This window comes from Tachypleus tridentatus, chromosome 8, assembly GCF_004210375.1.
Source record: "Tachypleus tridentatus isolate NWPU-2018 chromosome 8, ASM421037v1, whole genome shotgun sequence".
Taxonomy (NCBI): domain Eukaryota; kingdom Metazoa; phylum Arthropoda; class Merostomata; order Xiphosura; family Limulidae; genus Tachypleus; species Tachypleus tridentatus.
This window is the reverse complement of record NC_134832.1, coordinates 83,499,697-83,521,138: the sequence shown is the minus strand read 5'-3', so window position 1 is coordinate 83,521,138 and position 21,442 is coordinate 83,499,697. Positions and strand designations below refer to the sequence as shown.

The 21,442-nt window shown below is 33.8% G+C and overlaps 1 protein-coding gene across 1 annotated transcript; it reads left to right on the top strand.

The window, feature by feature from the left end:
- Positions 1-4,418: 4,418 nt before the first annotated feature.
- Positions 4,419-21,138, top strand: LOC143223949 (glutamate--cysteine ligase-like). The gene is made up of 3 exons (XM_076452421.1): positions 4,419-4,568; positions 19,123-19,223; positions 20,979-21,138. The coding sequence occupies exons 1-3, from the start codon at positions 4,419-4,421 to the stop codon at positions 21,136-21,138; spliced, it is 411 nt and encodes a 136-aa protein (XP_076308536.1).
- The last annotated feature ends 304 nt before the right edge of the window (positions 21,139-21,442 follow it).

Sequence of the window (21,442 nt, the reverse complement as noted above, 5' to 3'; positions counted from 1 at the left end):
AATAAAAAGAATAGGTTTGGTTTGAATTTCGCTCAAAGCAACACAAGGGATACCTGCGCTAGCCGTCCCTAATTTTGCAGTGTAAAACTAGAGGGAAGGCAGCTAGTCATCACCACCCATCGCCAACTCTTGGGCTACTCTTTTACCAACGAATAGTGGGATTGACCGTCATATTATAATGCCTCTACGGCTGAAAGGGCGAGTATGTTTGGTGTGGCGGGAATTCAAACCCGCAACCTTCGGATTATGAGTCGAATGCCTTAACCACCTGGCCATGCCGGGCCTTAATAAAAAGAAAGGACTTTCTTCTGTTGATTTCGTTTGCTGTGCTTTATAAGCTAATTATAACAATGGAACCTGTTTATCCCACATGATTTACTTTACAATATTGTGATAACATGTCTAAAATGTTCTCTAGAAGTTTTCTTCTACTCTATTAGCAGAGTAATGGTATGCACTCATTTCTCTTTTCTGTACATCAATAATATGCAAAGTTCCTTCATCCATTTTTAAATGAAATTTGTACCTCTATGTTTTAATATATACTGTGGCATTCCGTATTGAGCTACATTTTGATTTACAAATACATTGCCTGCTTTTCGATCCAGTGATCAGATTACTGCTGGAAATCCAGTTAATTTGTCTGAAGTAAATAATATGTGTTTAATTACTGAATATAATGTTCGTAATGGGCCTAAAATATATATGATTATCATTTGAACTGGATGATTAAACTTGGCATTATTTGTAAGAAATACAATCCCTACTTTTCTTCTTAAAAGCATTCTGATTCCCTAAAGCGATAAAGATTATAAAGCTGATGTGAAATCAATTTTTTTTTAATAACTGAGCTAAGCTCCAAACATTATTATGACTCAGTTTTCAGTCACAACGTTTGCAATACGGCGCATACATATATCTAATGCTTATTTTTTCTGTTATTTCGGGCTTGGTGGTTAAGACCCTTGGCTCGCAATCTGAAGGTTACGGGTTCTAATTCCGGTCTCACCAAACATGCCGCCTTTCCAATCATGAGGGCGTTATAATATGACTGTCAATCACACTATTCGTTGGTAAAACAGTAGCCCAAATTTTATCGGTGGGTGGTGGTGATACGCTGCCTTATCTCTAGTCTTACACTGCTAAAATAGGGACGGCTAGTGTAGATAGTCTTTGTGTAGCTCTGCACGAAATTCGAAACAAACCTGTTCATAATTTTTCTTATTAACGTTTATATGATGATTTGAACGATTCTATTTTCGAAGTATATTATTATCCTGACATTCAATAAATGTCATCAAAAGACATTACATTAATAAGTTGATAGAAATTTGTTGAATTGTGTAAATGATCCAAACGTACTCTGTTATATTTGTGTTAAACTTTTGTTGGGTCTCAGATTGGGAAATTTACTTCGGATGAACAGTTCGAAAGAACAATGAGGAAAGTTGAAAAAGAAGCGTGTATTGTCTTTAAAGATGTTATCGAAATTTTGTTGGGAAGTAACAAATAACGAAAATATTGTGAATAACATGTTCAACAAAGAGTTGGGTTGCAATATGAGCTTGAAAGTTAATTTCTTATGCTCACATATTGATTATTTCATTGAAAATCTCAGTGCCATCAACAAAGAACAAGGGAAAGATTTCATCAGATATCAGAAAAATAGAGAGGAGCGATCAGAGAAGGTGAAATATCATTATAATGGCTGATTACTACTGGTAGTCGAAAGGTGCTCCAAACACTATGAGTCCTGCATGGACAGATTATTAGAGCGATTGACTACCAATCTGAGGGTCGCAAGTTCGAATCATCGTCCCATCAAACATACTTGCCCTTTCAACTGCTGGGACGTTATAATATTATGGTCAGTCGAACTAGTTGTTGATAAAAGAACAACCCAAGAGTTGGTGGTGGGTGGTAATGACTAAATGCTTCCCCTCTAGTCTTTCATTGTTACATAAGGGACAGCTATCGAAGATAGTTCTCGTGTACCTTTGTGCACAATTCAAAACAAATAAACTAGACGTAATACATAAAATAAAGACCACAACAAGTAGTTTTGAGACTAAAGGTCGTAGAATTCATAAAATAAATCAGGATGAATGAGCATACATATTCTTTTAACACCAACGTTTTTCCTCTTTCTTATTAATAAAAATATTCATTGTGATAAACAAAATAATAATTGGACCCAAGTAAGAATTTTGTTCAGTCCAATTTTTAAAAAATGCTTAAATGATAGAAAAAGAAAAAAGAATGCCATTTTCGAAATCTGTAGCTAAATTATAGCAAATCTGTTATTAAAACCAAAATAACTTTTATGAAGTTAAAAATTCGCGGACATGTATTATACCATGTCACGAAAATTGTCAGAACAATAAACTATTTGTTTCATGGCACACAACAGTTGAGACAGCCAACAATTTAAATATTATAAAATATATTCATGTTTGTATCAGTCAGATAAAATATATTTTTGTTACCGTTAATATTTAAACCTTTAGTTTCCTTTAAAGTGTCTGTGACATTTGACCTAGATCCATTGTGACCAACATTTTGACGTCAACAGAGTTTACTATACTGGCTAAGCCTCTTTCAAAAAAACGTATTTTTCAAAATATTATTCGTCGGAACGTGCGTGTGTGTTTTCTTATAGCAAAGCCACATCGAAATATCTCTTAAGTCCACCGAAAGGAATCAAACACCTGATTTTAGCGTTGTCAGTCCATGGAGTTACTTCTGTACCAGCGGGGGACATTATTCGTCGAAAGAGAATTGAAATATGTATTTTTTTCTATAAAATAATATACTTTTCCTTAAATAACATGTTATATGTGTTATACAAAACATCTGGCGTTACACTCTTACGTACTATAGAAACAGCATATATTTCTTAATGTCTATCTTTTCTAAAATACAGTGAGTTCCAGTTTCAAATACGCTTGATTTTGTACAAAAAGTGCACAAATAAAAACCGAGTTAAAACGGAAAAAACACTGAACATCATGTGTATGTTAAATGTTATGACCGAATAGCGCAAAATATTGTAGCAAAAATGGTTTATATACATTTGAAAACAACAAAAGAACTGTACTACTTATATTTTGTAATACTACATATGTGTTAACATCCAGAAGCTAAGGTATTTTTAATTAATCATTGAAAGCCATAGGCGTGCAGAATTTGCTCATCCCTCCATAAAATACTGATATTGCTTTTTAATATTATTTAACTCCTTTATCGTTAGTAATTGAAAGGTATTGTGAACTAGTTATATCATTTCATTTAGTTTTGCACTTGACTGTGCCATGGCCGACCTGAACCACTTTTCTGTCTGTGCCTGTTCTTTGTATGCGTTTCACAATTTGTAGTACGTTCTGGAGGGATTTACACATTTTGGTAAAAAAAAAGTTTAAAGCAAGCGGCCATTATTCTCCAGATATATATATATATATATATATAAAACATTTTTTTTTTAAATTAATGTTAAGCCTTTGCATCTTCAACGGGGTTAGTATAGACAACTGTTTGATATTAATATATTCGGCACACTCTGTTCGTTGGTAAAAGAGCAGCCCAAGAGTTGACTGTCGATGACTAGCTGCTTCCCTCTAGTCTTACAGTGTTAAATTAGGGACGGCTAGCGCAGATAGCTCTCGGTAGCTTTGCGCGAAATTCTAATAAAAAAAAAATTGGTTACTGATGCGATCGACTATGTTGCGTTGCCATAGCACTCGTGGAAAGTATGCTGTGAGATACACCAGATATCTGATTGCGATAAGGTGGAAACAAAATCATATACAGTTAAAATACGAATCAGCCATACATATAGAATCCTAAATTTAAAAAGTCTACTGACTCTTGAGAGAGAACGAGGACTAATGTAATTTTAATATGAAAACAAAATGAAACAAAGGACTATTTTTTGAAACACCTTTGTCTTCACGTAATTAACACATGTGAGACAGTTAAAAGTGTATTATTTACGTTACCAATTTACTTTAAAATATTTTCTTCGTTACGAACTGACGTTTGCTATCGTCTTATGAGAAGTGGTATACAGGTTTCAAGGTTTTCTTACATTGACGACATTGTAAATAAAACTTGTGCCATCATTTTGATGTAGCCACTTTAAAGTTATACTTTAGTATTGTACATATTTACTCTCATTCATTTCTCATAAGAGATAAAAACTAGACATGCTAGAAGTGGTAGAAAAGGGTCCGTTCACTGGTGGACGCATGACACGTAGCTGTGATAGTGATCACGTGATACATACATCGTCTTTCTTCGTCTCGCAGTCCTTGTGAAGCAAGAACGAGCGCTGGAGTGCCCTGTGAGTGAGTCACATCATATCTTCCTTGGATATCGAAAAACAGCTAGATTTGTGCGCTCGACAAGACAGAAGAAAAACGATGAGGCTGTTGGACGAAGCTCGAGCTTTCAGCTGGCCAGAGGTTCTTCAACACGTGGGAGAAGTGCGCAATATTGCTTGCCGCCAGTTCATCTACCAATACGAACAACATAAGCAAAGGGAAGGTGATCCGTTTAAATGGGGAGATGAGGTAAGTTTGAAACTTAAAATTATTTGTTTTTCTTAACCATGGAACATCGATGACATGAGAGAACAATAAATGCTGAGAATTCTACCAAAATATGTCACCGATTTCCTCTAGGGAAAGATATCTCTCATGTAATAAATAAGTCAGTAACTATGCCTAGGTTTTTATATTTACGTTGGTACCGATGCAAGGGTTTGTAACTTGTATCTATGTTTAAAGCCATGTCCCGATAATATATATTTCTTTGGGTAGTAGTACATGTTGAGAAAAGACTTAACATGAAGATGTATAGCATTGATATAAAACAAAAGTGTGAAAATATTTATATGATGTCTAATTAACACCCGAATGAAACAGAGGAATGTTTATATTCAGCTAATTAGCTACGCAAATTTGTAAAATGTATTACTTAGAGCAATCATGACGCTTTGAAATCTTGAAAGTAAGATACAGTTGGTATAAGAAGACTTAAGGGTGTATATAGTTATTGTAAAATAACATTCTGGAAGATATCCAGTTTGTGTAAGAAAGATTAAGGTTAGCATAAAGTTAACTTAAGATGATATCATGTTAACTTGAAAAGCTTGAAGATTGTATATATTTACCTTGAAGGTGACATATAGTTCATTTAAGCTGATGTATACGTAGACTGTGGGTGATATATAATTATCTTGAATGTGACACAGTTATATAGAAAGTGTTATATGTTTTTATTGTGATGTATAAGTAGCTAGGTGTTATATAGATACATTGAAGGTGATATACAATAAGCTAGGTGGTGATATATAGTTAACTCGAAGATGATGTACAGTTAACTTTTATGTGATGTATAGGAAACTTGACGGTGATGTACAGTTAGTAGCTCTAGAGGATGAATTATCATCTTCAATATGGTGTATAGTTTGATTGCAGGCAGTAAATAGTTATCCTCAAAGTGATATATATTTATCTTTAGTTGATGTATGGTTAGTTTAAATGTGACGTATTGTTACTTTGAAGATTACTCTATGGTTATCTAAAACGTGATTTATAGATATTTTCAAAATGATGTGTAGTTAAACTGAAGGCGAAGTTCTGGTACCCTGAAGTTCGCGTATTGGTATCTGGAAGACGATGTATGCGTTTCCTGAAGTTGATAAATGTATAGTTTTGGCCAAAATGTTTGCGTTCTGGTTTATATTGAAATGGTTATCTATATGCGTGTAGTAGTTACTGAGTGAATAGCCTAGTAACAACAGATTAGATAGCATATTGTTGGACAAACAAGTACGAGTTATTCTTCTCTGTATAAGTTGTTTTGAGTATTTGTTCGTCAAAACACACAAACACGCCTGCTTTGTGTAAAACTGTGTACTTTTGATATAATGTTTTCTCGAAACAGGTCAACAATTTCTTTAGGCAATTTCTAAGTACTTTGTGTAGAGCTATGCCTCGCCATGTGCCAGAAGTTGTAAGGTGTAAAATTGGTTCACTGTTCAGAAATGGAGCAAAAAGATAATGCCACAGCAGTAGGGCACCCTTAGTGTACTCTATCCAGAATTCCAAAATATTATCGAACTACAAGAAATATTGTTCAAGGAAAGTCTACTCATAGACGCTGAAAACCGAAATGACCCTACTTTTTTATCAGATTAACACATCAAGGCAAAAAGAAGTCTTGCAACGCTTAACAGGATTAGAATGAACACATTCATTCCAGGGTATCCAGAAGAACAGCGAATAGGATTGGTTGATTGGGTGGTTTGGTGCTTTATCTGCGCCAGCGAATAGGAAACTGACATAATAAGGTAATTTTGCAAACCGATATTAACCAGAATTTGCTACCGTCACTGTACTATTTTAACATGTTTAATGTTACGAAACTCAGTATTCGAAAGACGTAACAACGTTAGAACTTGTGGCCTTCGTTGAATGTTACAGAATGGCAAGAGCTATGCAACGAAGGGTATTTTGTCCGTCGCATGAAAAATATAAAATTCAAGCAATGAGTGTTGCGATCTATGGGACAACAAGCAAAAATATCGAGGTATAATGTAAAACAAGCATGTGAAAACGAATTAATCACTATTGAGTTGTCAGTTGTCAAAGAAGTTTCAGTGTTCGTTAGTCTATGCCAATGTAATAGTGATGTTGTCTTTTATCACATTGGATCTCTTCAAACTGTTGAAAGGGTTTATGCTCAGATTTATAAAATCAGAGCTTATGACAAAGCGTAAACCCACATAAACGCTGCCACCTATTAAAGTTCTAGACAATTCTCAACACTCCTACTACAATGGAGTCAATATTGTAATCTCAGCAGAAAATCTCCTGAAAGGATTGATTAACAAAATAAAATCAGTGAAAAAAGGGAGCTGCAGTTCAGGATTGAGTTTAGAACACACCTGGAGATAGACAGCTGTATCAAAGCTTCTGGCCAAATCACCACTAGAGTATTCCTTAATACAAAATCTAATTTACCTGGATCCACGAAAGGTGGTGAGATAAGTCTTCAAAGGATAACACACGTTTCTTTTCTTCACTTTCACTAATTAAATCATCAGTGACAAAAAAGATTTCGTTTATCTGACTATAAATAATTAGAAAAAATGTTCAGGCAATCCTTCGACAAACTGAATGTCGGAAATATATTGCATACATTTTGTGTATAGGGGTTGACATTCACTGTAAAACCACACAATATTTTCATAAAATATGACAAGTAACATCACGATGATTGGTCAAAACTTTGTTTGTAAACTGAATATTACTGCTTCCTGTTGGACCTAGTATTAAACATTTAAATTATGCTGTAGACGACTATCCATCTCGACCTATAATAAGAAATAAATAAAACTATTGAACCTGTAAATAGAAAACGAAACATTTTATGGCTAAACATTCTTGGTACCTGTCTCCAAAGTAGTGTACATATACACAAGTAAAGTATTATAAACCAGACTTTGTAGTATCGTGTTACTACTATTTCTTGTAACAACTCCTCAGACTCTTCCTCTTTTGTGATGTGTGTCATAGATAATATCACTTGAAGAACGTTTGTGCACAACAATAGGCTAGTAAAACATTGTGCTTTATGCAGATACACAAAAAATCATAGTTGTGACGTTTTGTCGTATGCTGGGACAAAAGAGATAAATGTTACTATTTGTTTTATTTAGTTTATATAATAGAAAACTTGTAAAGTTTACACATGTGAATACATTTTTATATATTTAAGTCATTTGTTTAGAAATAAACGTGTGAGAAATCATTAGTGTCACTGTATTTAGTTGGAATGAGATTTCCTAATAGAGTTGAATAACTAATCGTAAAATCAGACATAAGAATGAAAGCAGGGCTATATAGACTGTGACAAATTAAATATTATCATACTACTTATTTTCGGTTGGGCAGAAATATCTAGTGTTTGAATGCTTTAGGTTAACACGAAAAATAATCCTTTTCAAGATGTGTAATTACAATATAAACCATATTTAATCATAAAAGTAAACCATAAAGTTGAAAAGTTGAATATTACAGCTGGTTGTGTAAAATGCATATGTTATTTATGTAGAGTTTGAATATTGTACTTATCAAACGATAATTTGCTTAGCTTTATAGGAAATTTACATTAGGCTAACCTCTGTGCCCACCATGAGGAAACGAACGTTGCATTTTAACAGTGCAAATCTGCTTCCTCACGTGGTTACTTTAAGCAGTAAAAATAGTCCTTTTTAGGACTACATAGATTTTAACTTACAATGACGCACATGTATTTAGCAAAAAATGTGTCGTTTTCAAAACTAACTTGTAATTGATTTAATTTTTAAATAGTCAAATGCCGTGACACAAAATATTAATTTTTACTTTTACAAATTGAATACAACAGTCCATTTTCGTTCAGACTTAAAAGTTTAGTTCGTGTTTTGTATATGATATATATATATCTACATTTTAATGTTTTATGTTAACATGAAGAATCATTCTTTACGTAGATTCTACATTAAACTAGTAATAGAAGAGTCATTTGTGTAAATCACGAAATATGTTTTGTACAGTATAACAAACATGAAGTAATATTTACCAAATTCCTTTAGATTTGTGCCTGATGCCTCGCAAGACGAAACTCGATTGACCTTATAAAGCTGTTTGATAAAGCATGATATTATTGTCGCCATATTTATGTGGATTAAACCCTTTTTATATAGAATTAAATAACTATAATCTAAAGTAGTGTATAGATACGAGTATAATGCACAGAATAATTATCTACAGATTGAATACTTTGGGTTAACATAAAAAACATTTTTGTTACAGGACTGCTGTATGTTGTAATTTAAACTAATATATGTACAATCAATGAGCAAGTCTCGAAAATATTCTACACAAATAGTTAAAATATAATAACAGAGAATAACTATTTTACTTATTCAAACAATTTCTTTCTGATTACGAATTAAATGCACATGTCCGTTTTCGTTGAAGCATACAACTTTAGTTAATGGTATTACATGATATATATATCTAAAACATAAATGTGCTAAGGTGGGAAACAGTCCTCTATTTAGATTGTAAAATTCTTTTATGTATTCAGAAATTTTGATTATTGTTGTTATTCGCTTCGCTTCTTCTTTACGGGTATTTGGGTATGTTGAACATTTTATACCGAAGAGGGTCAGGTGCAAAAAGACATCTTCCTCCATCCATAACTTCAGTTCCCAGCTACTACTATATTGAAGTTGTAGTGCTTGAAAGTCAGAGTAACCCACACACACGTTATTGATGGGTTTGGTTTGTTTGTTTTGAATTTCGCGCAAAGCTACACGAGAGCTATCTGCACTAGCCGTCGCTAATTTAGCAGTGCAAGACTAGAAGGAAAGTAACTAGTCATCACCATTCACCGCCAGCTTTTGGGCTACCTTTTAACCAACGAATAGTGGGATTGACTGTAATATTATAACGCCCCCACGGCTAAGAGGGCGAACATGTTTGGTGGGACGGGGATTCGAAACCACGACCTTCAGATTAGTTACTAATGAGAAACGATAAAGTTAACCCTAACAATAACATGGAAACTAACAGCGTGTTAAAAACTACCGCAATATATTTGTATAACATGACCTAGAAGAGCTATACCCCCCCCCCCCATCAGTAGCGCAGCAGAGTGCCTGCGGACTTTCAACGCTAGAAACCGATAGTCCATTACGTAGTTTTTTGTTTAACTTGAAATAAACTAAAAACCAGACACAACAGTCAAAAATACTCTCTGGTGGTTTGTAAGCAAACCGCATGAAACAAATATCTGCCCGCGTCCTATAAACCTCCCTATTTTAAGAAATAGACTTACCGAACTTGTCTGCAAGTTTTACAATAAGGCGGAAGAAAAAAGAAACAACCGTAAAGCTGCACTACACACATTACCATACAAACTGTTTGACCAACAAAGAGTAACCAAGCAACCACAGTTGTTGAGGTTTGAATACTATGTTATTATCTCATGTTGTTTCTAACTGCCATGCTTTTTTTTTATAGCCAGGGCATAATACAGATAGATTTGGCATCTGTCCTGTGAAAGTGAGTTTTCTGTGGGTACTCGGGTTACATTCACAATTAAATTCACAGAATATTGGACTCAATAATCCAACGCTTCGCCCCCTTCCGAAAAAGTCCTCCGTCTCTCAATGGCTTTCGTCTAAAGACATGAGTTTGATATCAGTATTTTTAAACATTAGCTATAGTTAAATTGAATAAGTAATACTTGGAAATGGTCATCCACATCTCTGCATTACATCAACTGAAATTATAATCAGCTCAGTGGAAAAGAAGTCCTTCAATGCAAAGATCCTCGTGCCTTCTCTGACCTTCTTCACAGCTTTCTGTCAGTACAACTATAAGCAATATAATTCAGCTACTCAAAAATAATCTCGCAGGGTGAAACGTAGAGGAACGATTGTTCCTGAACATCCTGGTTGGGAATAGCTAGCACCTCTCATATTCCTTCAAGTTAAATTCCTTCCACGGTTGTTTTTTTTTTTTTTTCCAGTACACCATGGAGGAGGCTTCTTTTATGTTCGAATAGGTTTCTAAATACTAATGCGTTTGTTTACTCTTTTTCTTATACGAGTTTAAAGGCGGCTTACATTCGATGTACTGGTATACGAATTATTCTTTTATCCACGTACTTTAATATTTTGCTTAATCTAGTTCTCTATACATGTTTCTGATGTGTTTGTTTTTAAGCGCAAATATTTCCTTTGTTTGTTTGTAATTCTGTCTCTGTGTGTGTTTTCTTATAGCAAAGCCACATTGGGCTATTTGCTGGGTCAACCTTGTGAATTCGTAGACTTACCACTGTACTTGCGAGGGGGTTATCTCAGTGGGAGACTTGTTTGTAACTACAAACACAAAGCTACAGTATAGGCTATGTGTGTTATGCTCAACGTGAGTATTAAAACCCGATTCCATTTAGCTATATAAGAATTACTACCGTTCTACCGGGGTACAAGAATAAAACTACACAAGAGGTTTTCTGCAATGTGATCATCGTGTGTTTTAGTATCGATTTTTAGTGTTATGAGTCCTCACACTTACTTTTGAGCCACTATATGCTAAAAAAATTCATAGATGAGAGCAAACAAAATATAAACCTCTACATAAATTATAGTCACTGATTAAGTATATTGATATTGAATATACTGTCAAATACGGTAACAACTTCTAATTATATGTGTTAGAGTTGTCTTAACAGCGTGATCTCAATATAAGATCAAAGCGAGGCTACACTGAACGTTCTCATTCTTGTTTCATATAACATTTAACAACACCTGTCGTTATATTTACTAAAAAGCAGAAGTACCTGGCTTCACACGGGTTATTAGGTTGATGTATTCCTGATGAATATATCAGTGTGTATTCTAAACCCATTTCACCATAAAAGTATAGCTTACATACTTTTTGCTCCTTTACGGGACGTAACTTGTTTATAAAGATAACTTTCCCTCTGACTTGTCTCCCATTTTAAAGTTAAATAATAAAAGGAAATCTCTTTAATTAATAAAGCCTCTAATTTACAAAACAACAATTTTTTCTCTCAATTTTGTAGTTTATGCGTTTCATTTTTGGCTTTCAGCACATAGCTTCTTAACAATAATATTAGTTTATATATACTGCAGACCAACATGATATAAAAGCCGTTGTTGGAACGCATTGTTATCAAAGCGCACGGGTTTTTGAATATATTAGAAGTTGTTACATAAGAAACCACTTCTTATCTATGTTGTTTTTCGCTAGATTACCCCACAAAAAGATGTATCGCCTACGCACGTGGATAAGTCTATTTAGTATGGGTGTAAAATTTCAAACATAGCTCTTGCAGATATGGCAGTCATATATTTTTTCTTGTGTGATTTTGTTCCCTACCTTGCCTCATATAAAGATTTGTACGCAAGTAATAAGTAATAATATTGAGATCACACCATAAAGATCCACTAAATATGTTTGCAAAATTTCACATTTCTAGGTTCTTTCCTCTTGATGTTGTGGTGATCACACACACACTTACTGACACGTCCTTTTACTATTGTAGACTACCGAAAATACCGGACTTCGCTCTGACTATTATGTTGATATATTCTATATGACTATGCCAGTGTGTATGTGTAATCTGAACCGATTTTGACATAAATGTATAACGTATATCATCGATAATTTCATCCTATGTAGGTATTAAACATAATTTATCATAAAAATAAAAAAATTAAAATGTTAATATAAAAACAATTGAAGGATAATGGTATTAAATACGATGTGAAAAGCGTCCATAATAAATATAGCTTCTCTTATTATATCCATGTGGAAGCTTTGAGCGCTTTCAGAAGTTAACACTTTCCTGGTTAGGAATGAAGAGAACTGTTGAGAATGTGAGATTCCCCCTTCAGAAACACTAATGTTGTTGGGTTTTTTTGAACTGTGACAAAGAGACATAGTATAGTAAAACCGAAACAATAATTAACATAAAAAAGAAAAATACAGAAAAATTTTAAAATAAAATTTAAAAAAGGTGTATATATATTGTGTGTGTGTGTGTATATATATATATATATATACATATTATAACCATAAAATATTTAAGTCATAAACCAAAACACATTAACATGAAATTTAAAAAAGGGATCCTAGGGTACAAGCTACAACGTGGGATTATAAAATATATCCTAGGTTTTGGAGGTGACTGCGAACGTAGGACCCACATTGCGGTGGGGATACACCATCTATCAGTCTTAACTTCCATTTGTCAGTCTCACATAAAGAAACAAATTAAAGGAGTAGCAATAGATATAGAAGTAGAAATTACGAAAGCGAGATGTGGGTGATGAAGCCCACAACGTTTCACATCTATATCACCCTGCTTGCAGACAGTTGTGGGAAAGCAACTGCTCTCCTATATTTATGATTGGTATTTGTTGTTTGTTTTTTAGGATAACACTACACAAAAGGCTTTGTCTATGGAAGGTATCGAACCTCGAATTTAAGTATTATAAGCCCTCAACTAATGTAAGGAAATAGTTTCTCCTTTACAAAATGTAATCAAAGAAGAAAGTTTGCAATATCAGAACAAACGTGATAAAGATCTAGAAGGCTTAATTTTGACTTGTCTTATTTTTCTACAGTTAATTTTTTCCTGGTTTGTTCTAACCAATTTTGAAATACCGTCAGTTTGAACATGTTCTGCAGGTCAGTTGTTCTGTTTCACCCTAATTAAAATAGTTCAAATCATATTCATATAATTCTTTCTTTTTTAATTTATTGAGTGATTGAGTATGTCCGAAATAATGAACAATATTTCCCATTCAAGAGCGGGTTTGAATCCCCGTCACACCAAACATGCTCTCCCTTTCAGCCGTTGTGGCGTTATAATGTCACGGTCAATCCTACTATTGAAAAAAACCATTGAAGAGCTATTTCTAGATAAGATTATGTGTTTTCTTGCCCAAACAACAAACTTTATTCTTACACTACTTAGTACCACCACTAACAGATTGATATAATAGTTAGTTGTTGTTGTTTTTCTAAACAACAAATTGTACTCTTACACTGAATTACTTAGTACCACCTGTAGCATCTGGTGTATTCTTTCTTTCTGAGATCCTTTAACTTCGATCAGACTTTATGCTTGAGTTTTACAGACATGTTTCTGTTACTATATATGAAGTAATTTTCTACAGTACAGGGTGTACAGAAATGAATGGTGGGGTTTTGTAAGAAGATTGGTTAAAAACGATACACAATGTGTATTAAATGTTTGTTCTTTTATTCAACTTCAAAATTTTTTGTAAATATAGTTCTATTCATTTCAAAATGTTTTTAAAACGGTATTACACAATTTCAATGTGTGCACCATTAACAGCACAACACACATCTTATCGATAATCACTTTCTGTCCATACTCGGTGAAGAATCTCCGGCGTAACACTTTCAGTTGCTCTAGTGACACTTTGTCGTAAGTGAGCCAAATTAGCAATCATTTCGTTGCACACAATGTTCTTCACGTTGACCACAGAAAGAAGTCTACAGAGAAGTGAGGTCGTTACTCTTTGGGAGACACGTTGTTCGTCCATTTCTTCCGATCCATCAGTCAGAGAATCTGACATTTAGGGTACTGCAAACAGTTTTGAACCATTTTCGTGTATTGTTTTCATGTTGATGGATCTCTGTTGTATTTTCTTCTAAATTGTCGTTCAGCCAGCTTCACCGACTTCAGCTCAGCTAACCACAAAACGCCCTCTGGCTATTCTTAAACGGCACTCATTAAAACAGAACTCTGCAATACGAAACACTACTTTTAACAAAACTACAGGGCGTTCGAAAAGTCACTGTGCACTTATATATTTATTAACAGACATGTTTCAATATAGAATACAGGAGGTAAATATGAATGACAATTATAAACAATGTTGAAAGTGACCCCCGTTGGCATCAGTACAGACCTGGATCCTTCTTATTTTGTTTCTAAACACCGCTATCAGTTGCTGGCTTGAAATAGACTGAATGAATGCTGTTATCGCTGCTTTTAAAACTGCACAGTGACTTTCCGAACACCCTGTATATAGATAAGCGGATATGCGTATAACGCTAGATACTGTAGTAGCGACATAACAGTAATGTCACGAAACCCCACCATTCGTGTACACCTGTAATAAAAGAACATGTCTCTGTGTGTGTGACCACCATAACTCCAACAGAGAAGAACCTAGAAATTGAAATTTTACAAACATACTAAGTGAACCCTGAGGGTGTGCATCTGGATACTATTACTTATTCAAGTGTATGCGCGCTTACAGGCGTACATCTTTTTACGAGTCAAGGTAAAGAGAAACCACATAAAAAAGAATATGTGACCGCCATATCTCCAAAAGGAAAGAGCCTAGAAGCCTGAAATATTACATCCACTGAGAGTTTGCACTTAGTATTACGAATCTAATCCATGTGCGTGCACGCATATGCATGTGCCTTTTATTTCAAAGAAGCAAGCTCACAATAAACCACATAGAAAATAAATGGTTCCTTTAATTACAAAGCGAAATCACATTAGAAATAGAAATACGTTATTTTCCACATGGCGCTTTATACTAGAAATAGAAACAGACAGACACTTACGTGTGCGGTGTACACTTTTTTTTTAAATTTCGCACAAAGCTACTCGAGGGCTATCTGTGCTAGCCGTCCCTAATTTAGCAGTGTAAGACTAGAGGGAAGGAAGCTAGTCATCACCACCCACCGCCAACTGTTGGGCTACTCTTTTACCAACGAATAGTAGGATTGACCGTCACATTATAACGCCCCCACGGCTGAAAGGGCGAGTATGTTTGCGCGACGGGGATGTGAACCCACGTCGTGTAGCTATAACTATTTATTGACTATAAAATATAATTATCTTAAGATGTAATTGAATTTTTTTTTTTCGAGCCAAAAATGCACGTAGTGCAATTATAGGTTTTTAAAGATCAGCACTAGAATTTTTTTTTAATTCTTACTGCGGTTGCTGATCTTCCTTGAAATCAGGAGTTTATTTAATGGAAATATTATAGTTTGTTGACTATCAGCTAGAATTTCATAAGATCTAATTGAATTGTTAATTTCGTTCAAGTCAGAAATAAAATTAGGGTATATATATAAACAGTTTGTTGAGTAGTGACTGGAATATCTTAAGATCAAACTACGGTTGTTAATCTCCTTTCTAGTCAAGAATTTAATTAGTTCAAGTAAGTACAGCCATTTTTTGAATAGCAACTAATATCTGTTAAGATCTAATTGAGATTTTTAATCTTTCCCTTAAGAATTTTGTGATGATTAGAAGTGCAAATAAAGTTTTAAAGCTTTATTTGATATATATATATATAATTTCACATTTACGAACTCCCTAAGCAAAACACCGTTTTTTTTTTATGTGAATAATGGCATGCTTCATTATTCATCTCAATCGTATAGGAAAATAACGAACTTTACTTCTGTACCCAAGATCAATGGGATGAGAAATATATTGGGCAATTTACTTATGGATAATGTTTTACTTTTGTTTTAATCTTCATTGTTAACACCACTTATCCTACGCATATTAACAAATACTATTATTTCAGACTGATCTAGTCTATTATTTGTTTTTTGAATTTCGCGCAAAACTACACGAGGGCTATCAGCGCTAGCCGTCCCTAATTTAGCAGTGTAATCTTGAGGAAAGGCAGCTAGTCATCACCACCAACAGCCAACTCTTGGGCTACTCTTTTACCAACAAATAGTGGGATTGACCGCAACATTATAACGCCCCCACGGCTGAAAGGGCGAGCATGTTTGGCGCGACGGGGATGTGAACCCGCGACCCTCAGATTAGGGTCTATTGTTTTAGAAACATTGTTATGATTAGTTAGCTAATACAGTTGCTGCAGTTTCCCTCTGAGAGACAGAGTGTTTGTTTGTTTGTTTCTTCTCACGGTCACAGTCTTGCATTTCTTATTATTCTTGTAATGGCCAATGATTTTATTGAAGTTACTTACGTAGATTTTTCAAGTAGATTGGTAATCTGGCTCAGTAAAAAGAGACCATTTCTCATATATATGTTTTCAGAAATGTCTTTTTACATTACCTCCACTTTTATCAGCAAAACTAATCTTATCATTTATTCCTTGTGCAAGCATATTAAGTAACACAAAATTCAGTTAAAGTTTGCTCTTTCTTATTTGTCTCTTACATGTTTCATGTCGATATTGTTTTTCCAAGGGAGCTGTATTACAATTTCTATCTCCCACTTTCTAACTGAAAGAGACAAGCTATTAAGTGTATATTCAATTACATAAAATAACGTAAAATCCCTTGTTAGGTTTATATATTATAACTTTGAAGTTGTTCGAGGGTAGTTGCGTAGGGCTTTACTTCCTGATGAATGCTTGTTTTGCTTGTTCTTTTATTGTTCAGTATATCTTGTATGTGCATTTATTTAGACGCTATCGTTCTTTAGCTTCAGACAATGAGCACAAATTTAGATTTGAGAATACAGATCCTAAAAGTCTAGTTCATTTTGGCTCACTAATTTTTTGCCCGGCATGGCCAAGCGTGTTAAGGCGTTTGACTCGTAATCCGAGGGTCGCGGGTTCGAATCCCGGTCGCACCAAACACGCTCGCCCTTTCAGCCGTGGGGGCGTTATAATGTGACAGTCAAACCCACTATTCGTTGGTAAAAGAGTAGCCCAAGACTTGGCGGTGAGTGGTGTTGACTAGCTGTCTTCCCTATAGTCTTACACTGCTAAATTAGGGACGGTTAGCGCAGATAGCTTTCGAGTAGCTTTACGCGAAATTCAAAACATTAAGTTTTAAGGAGTTTATTTATATTTTCTAAATTGGAAAACCTCTTACCTGTAACACATTCTTAGCGGTATGAGTCCGTATGTACACACACACATATATATATATATAATCAATTGTAGATAATCTTACACTAGAAAGTCTCGTAATTCAATGTACAACTAGGTGCACGAAAGAGACTCTTCAGTAATGTTACAATTAATATCTAATATTTAAAAACTTTATTCAGCAGCATTCCTTTAATTCGACTGTTTTTAAGTATTTTAAATACTTTCAAATGTGAATAGTATATTTCATGTACAGGACAATTAAAACTCTAAAGTAATGTTTGTAGAATATTTCCATGTCCTGCTACGTGTGGAGAGTAAACGGTCTATCAGAAGTGACCCATATAGAAAAGCCTCACATGTGAAATATAACTACAACTTTAAAAATCAAAAGCAGCTATCGATGCTCATCTGTACAAATTCACAAATCTGAAATAACCGTTCACTCCATGTAACGAGCTTTGAACCAACAGCTAACCGTAAGAAAACAGAAAGGTATTGAATTAAAAAACAGGCAACTGGAGTGATAAGAAAAAGCGATTTGGGGAAGGTAGTTTCTCTTAAAAAAAGAGAAAATCACTACACGTACACACATATTCTAGTAAGTGAAGGTTAATCCTAGTTCTGTTGTTTGCTTGATAGTTGACTGAACTATTTAACTGTTAAAAGAGACTATATTAATTATGACTACTTACTGTAGTCAAATTACGTTTGTGGGATGTTTTTCTCTCAGCCTCTACATTAAATGTTATTTACTTAAGATGTTTAAGTATACATCTATTACGTTTTATATGACTGTTTAAACTTTTCCTGCTTAAGTAAAGTGATGTCTAAACTGACGTTTATCAAGTGTTTTGTGAAAACTTAGGATTAAAACTGTATTTAAGGAGAAGGATCGGTGCAGTCCGTTTTATTCTGATATATTCAAGTAAACCAAACATTTAATGATATATGAAAATAAAATTAGAAAATATATGAATATTTCTTTGAGTTCCCTATAGCCTACAATGTTCAGGGAACTTTTAAATCTAATTTGGGTATTATGTTTTCATTGATACATTCACACATGATGATACATAATTCACGATTAGTATCAGTCGTTTACAATGACAATTTTTAAAAATGCTGAGATTTAATTACGCGTTTACAGCTTTTTATTATTAGATTTGAGAACTGTAAATTATTATAAATGTTTATTATTTCTTTCTTTCCGCATTAAACTTATCGTAACTGCCATGTATTAAATGTAATATAACAAATTTGAGGATCGCTTCAACGAACTATATGATAAAATAGGAACGGGAATTTATGCATGTATCTTCATTCAACGAGTTTTTAGTAAACCGATTACATTTTATTTTGAACAAAACTTTATACTCAACTGTTTAGTAATCTTTTACGTTATTGAGTTTGAGCGAAATTTTATCAAAGTGTTTTAGTATAACTTGTACTTTCTTGAATTTGATGTGGAGGTTATACAGAGTGGTTTAATAAAACTTTTATTTTTGATCTTAAAGATCATTCAACGTATTTTATGATACTTTCTTTTTTGAATGAAGTTTATACAAGGTGGTATACTGAAAGTGTTACAATTGTGTCACTTCTAGCTAAGCCTATGCCTATGTACTGTACATTAAGCTATATGTTTTCTACTTATATTCGTTTTTCTTTAACAGATTGAAGCTCATCTGGTTAAATTTGATCACAGCAAAAAAGTTGCTCGACTCAGTCTACGAGCTCTGCAAGTACTGAAATGTATGGAAGAAAAATACAAAAGGTATCCGTCTTTCTGTCTGTCTAAATAAATCATCATGTATATGTAAATATTAAGTTATATTTTAGACGAAATAGTAAGGATCTCGTTTCCAATTAGTTGACTTCGTCGCTTTGAAAATGACTGAAGGCATCATGTTTAATTTAAAAGAAGATATGGTATGATTGCAATTGGCAAAATCTTTCTTTCTGTCTGATAATCTAGTATTTATACGAGTTATAACCACTTATTAGTCACTGTAATTATTCCTTCTGAAGTATGTGCATTTTATTAACAAGGAAATCTGAAATGAAAAGTATGACTGAATAATGTCAAATAATTATTTGCCAGTATTTTAGTGCTTCTAAAATCATTCTTCACAAATGTAGAACCAGATGAAAACGGCGTCCAGGAGTTTAAAAGAAACATTTTAAAGTGGTTCCTAAAAGCTAAATAATATAATTGAAAAATCAGAATTTATCTTGCAGCGAATGAGGACATTATCCCAGTCTGGAGCCACTTTATAAGACGTATTAACAAGAAATGCTTAAAACGCTGTTTTACGCCATCTTTATGTTAATTTGTCACGATGTGTTGATCTGCTGAACACGTTTTTATTAGATGACTTCCTCTGAGCTAGGAATTAGAAGTGTTGTCCCCAGACAACTTCAAAAGTAAAACTGTTTGTTAATTCACAAGTCGAATGTAGTGATTAATATGAACTCCCGATCACAGCAGGCTATCTACTTAGAGTGAAACTAATATTCATCCAAGTATCGCTAACGGCTGTTGTAATTAAGTATAATTTTTTACATCCTTATTCGCAAAGAAGTGCATTGTTTCATCACTTGGGGAACATCTCGCTTAACAATATTTTTCATCTTAATTATAAAAATATCTCAGGAGAATCATCCAGTTTAAGAGGCATAGATTAATTATAAATCTATATTATAAGCAACAATGCAGAACAGTTCTTATAATAAAATTATAAACATATACTTAAGTCACAAATAATAAAACAACCGAAAGTTTGAAATTATCGAAATACTTTTGTTACTCATCAACACGACAAGTATAAAACCAACAAAAAGACTCATAGTCCTCATACATATAAATATAAAAATAGAACTGCAAATGCATGTATGTATATTTATTAAATGGAAATTAGTCTAAATTTGTGAGACACTGATATTATTTCAGATTTTATTTGTCAAGTAGATTATATTTCATCTTCAGTAAACAATAAAGATCTAGTTCAAATGGAAATGAAATATTTATATGTCAAATGTGCTATGCTGCATCAAGGAAGTAGTTGTGAAGGTAAACATTACAAACAATGAAAAGAAACTCGTGTTTTTCGAAGGAATCTGGAAATAGATAACATGAGAATTACATAATATTCCTTAACCCCTTTATTTTTGCTGTGAAGATTACAAAAATTGTTTTATGGCTCACTCAACTTTACATCTCCTAGTGAATTAACTTCGGAAAAAACATGTCCCACCTAACATGTGAAAGAGGCTTGTGTTCTTCTGTGAACACGATCGCGCTGCTACAAGCTAACCTTTTCCCGTTCCCACATGTCACGTGTGTATGGAAGCCATCTGCTTATTTGGTTCTTTTTTATCTGTTCTAGTTTGATGTTTTTAAGCTACCATCTACACTTAGAAAACAAAGTATCCAGTTTCAGTTAGTGTGCTAATTCACGGTATGTCTAGAGATTTGTCCTTCAATCAGCGTTTTGCTAAATTTATTTTCTGCTTTCAAAACTTTCACTAGCGAATCAGCAGGTGAGTGGAGCGAGGAGGCTGCCGAGTCCATGGTGGAAAGTTCTCCCAGAAGTCCATTTGATGACGTCCTGAAATCTTGTCTTCTGGTAGAAGAAAATATGAAAGCCAGGCAAGGAAATAAATACCGTAAAAATATAACACGTCTTTAAATGTATCATTACACCAATAATATAAAATATTAAATCAATTCAAATGTGATACTTTCACAGCTTCTGTATGACTTACTCTTTACTGATATGCTTTACGGTAATTATTTTTTTATAAAGATTCCTAGGCGTTGATCATATGTATCAAAGTCATGTCATCTCAACAACACTGGACCATACATATTGTAACCTGCATTTTGTAATCTGTTTTTCTTTCATTCGTCACTTCTTAGCATGAAAATCCTGGATATTTTCCTACCGTTCAACTTTGATTAAAAAAATTTATACTTATGTTTTATTATTACGT

Bases quoted from the DNA above. Each gene is read 5' to 3' on its own strand.
- LOC143223949 (XM_076452421.1), top strand. From the start codon at position 4,419: ATGAGGCTGTTGGACGAAGCTCGAGCTTTCAGCTGGCCAGAGGTTCTT. The intron at 4,569-19,122 runs GTAAGTTTGAAA...TTTCTTTAACAG, and splicing joins CGTTTAAATGGGGAGATGAG to ATTGAAGCTCATCTGGTTAA. The intron at 19,224-20,978 runs GTATCCGTCTTT...AACTTTCACTAG, and splicing joins ATGGAAGAAAAATACAAAAG to CGAATCAGCAGGTGAGTGGA.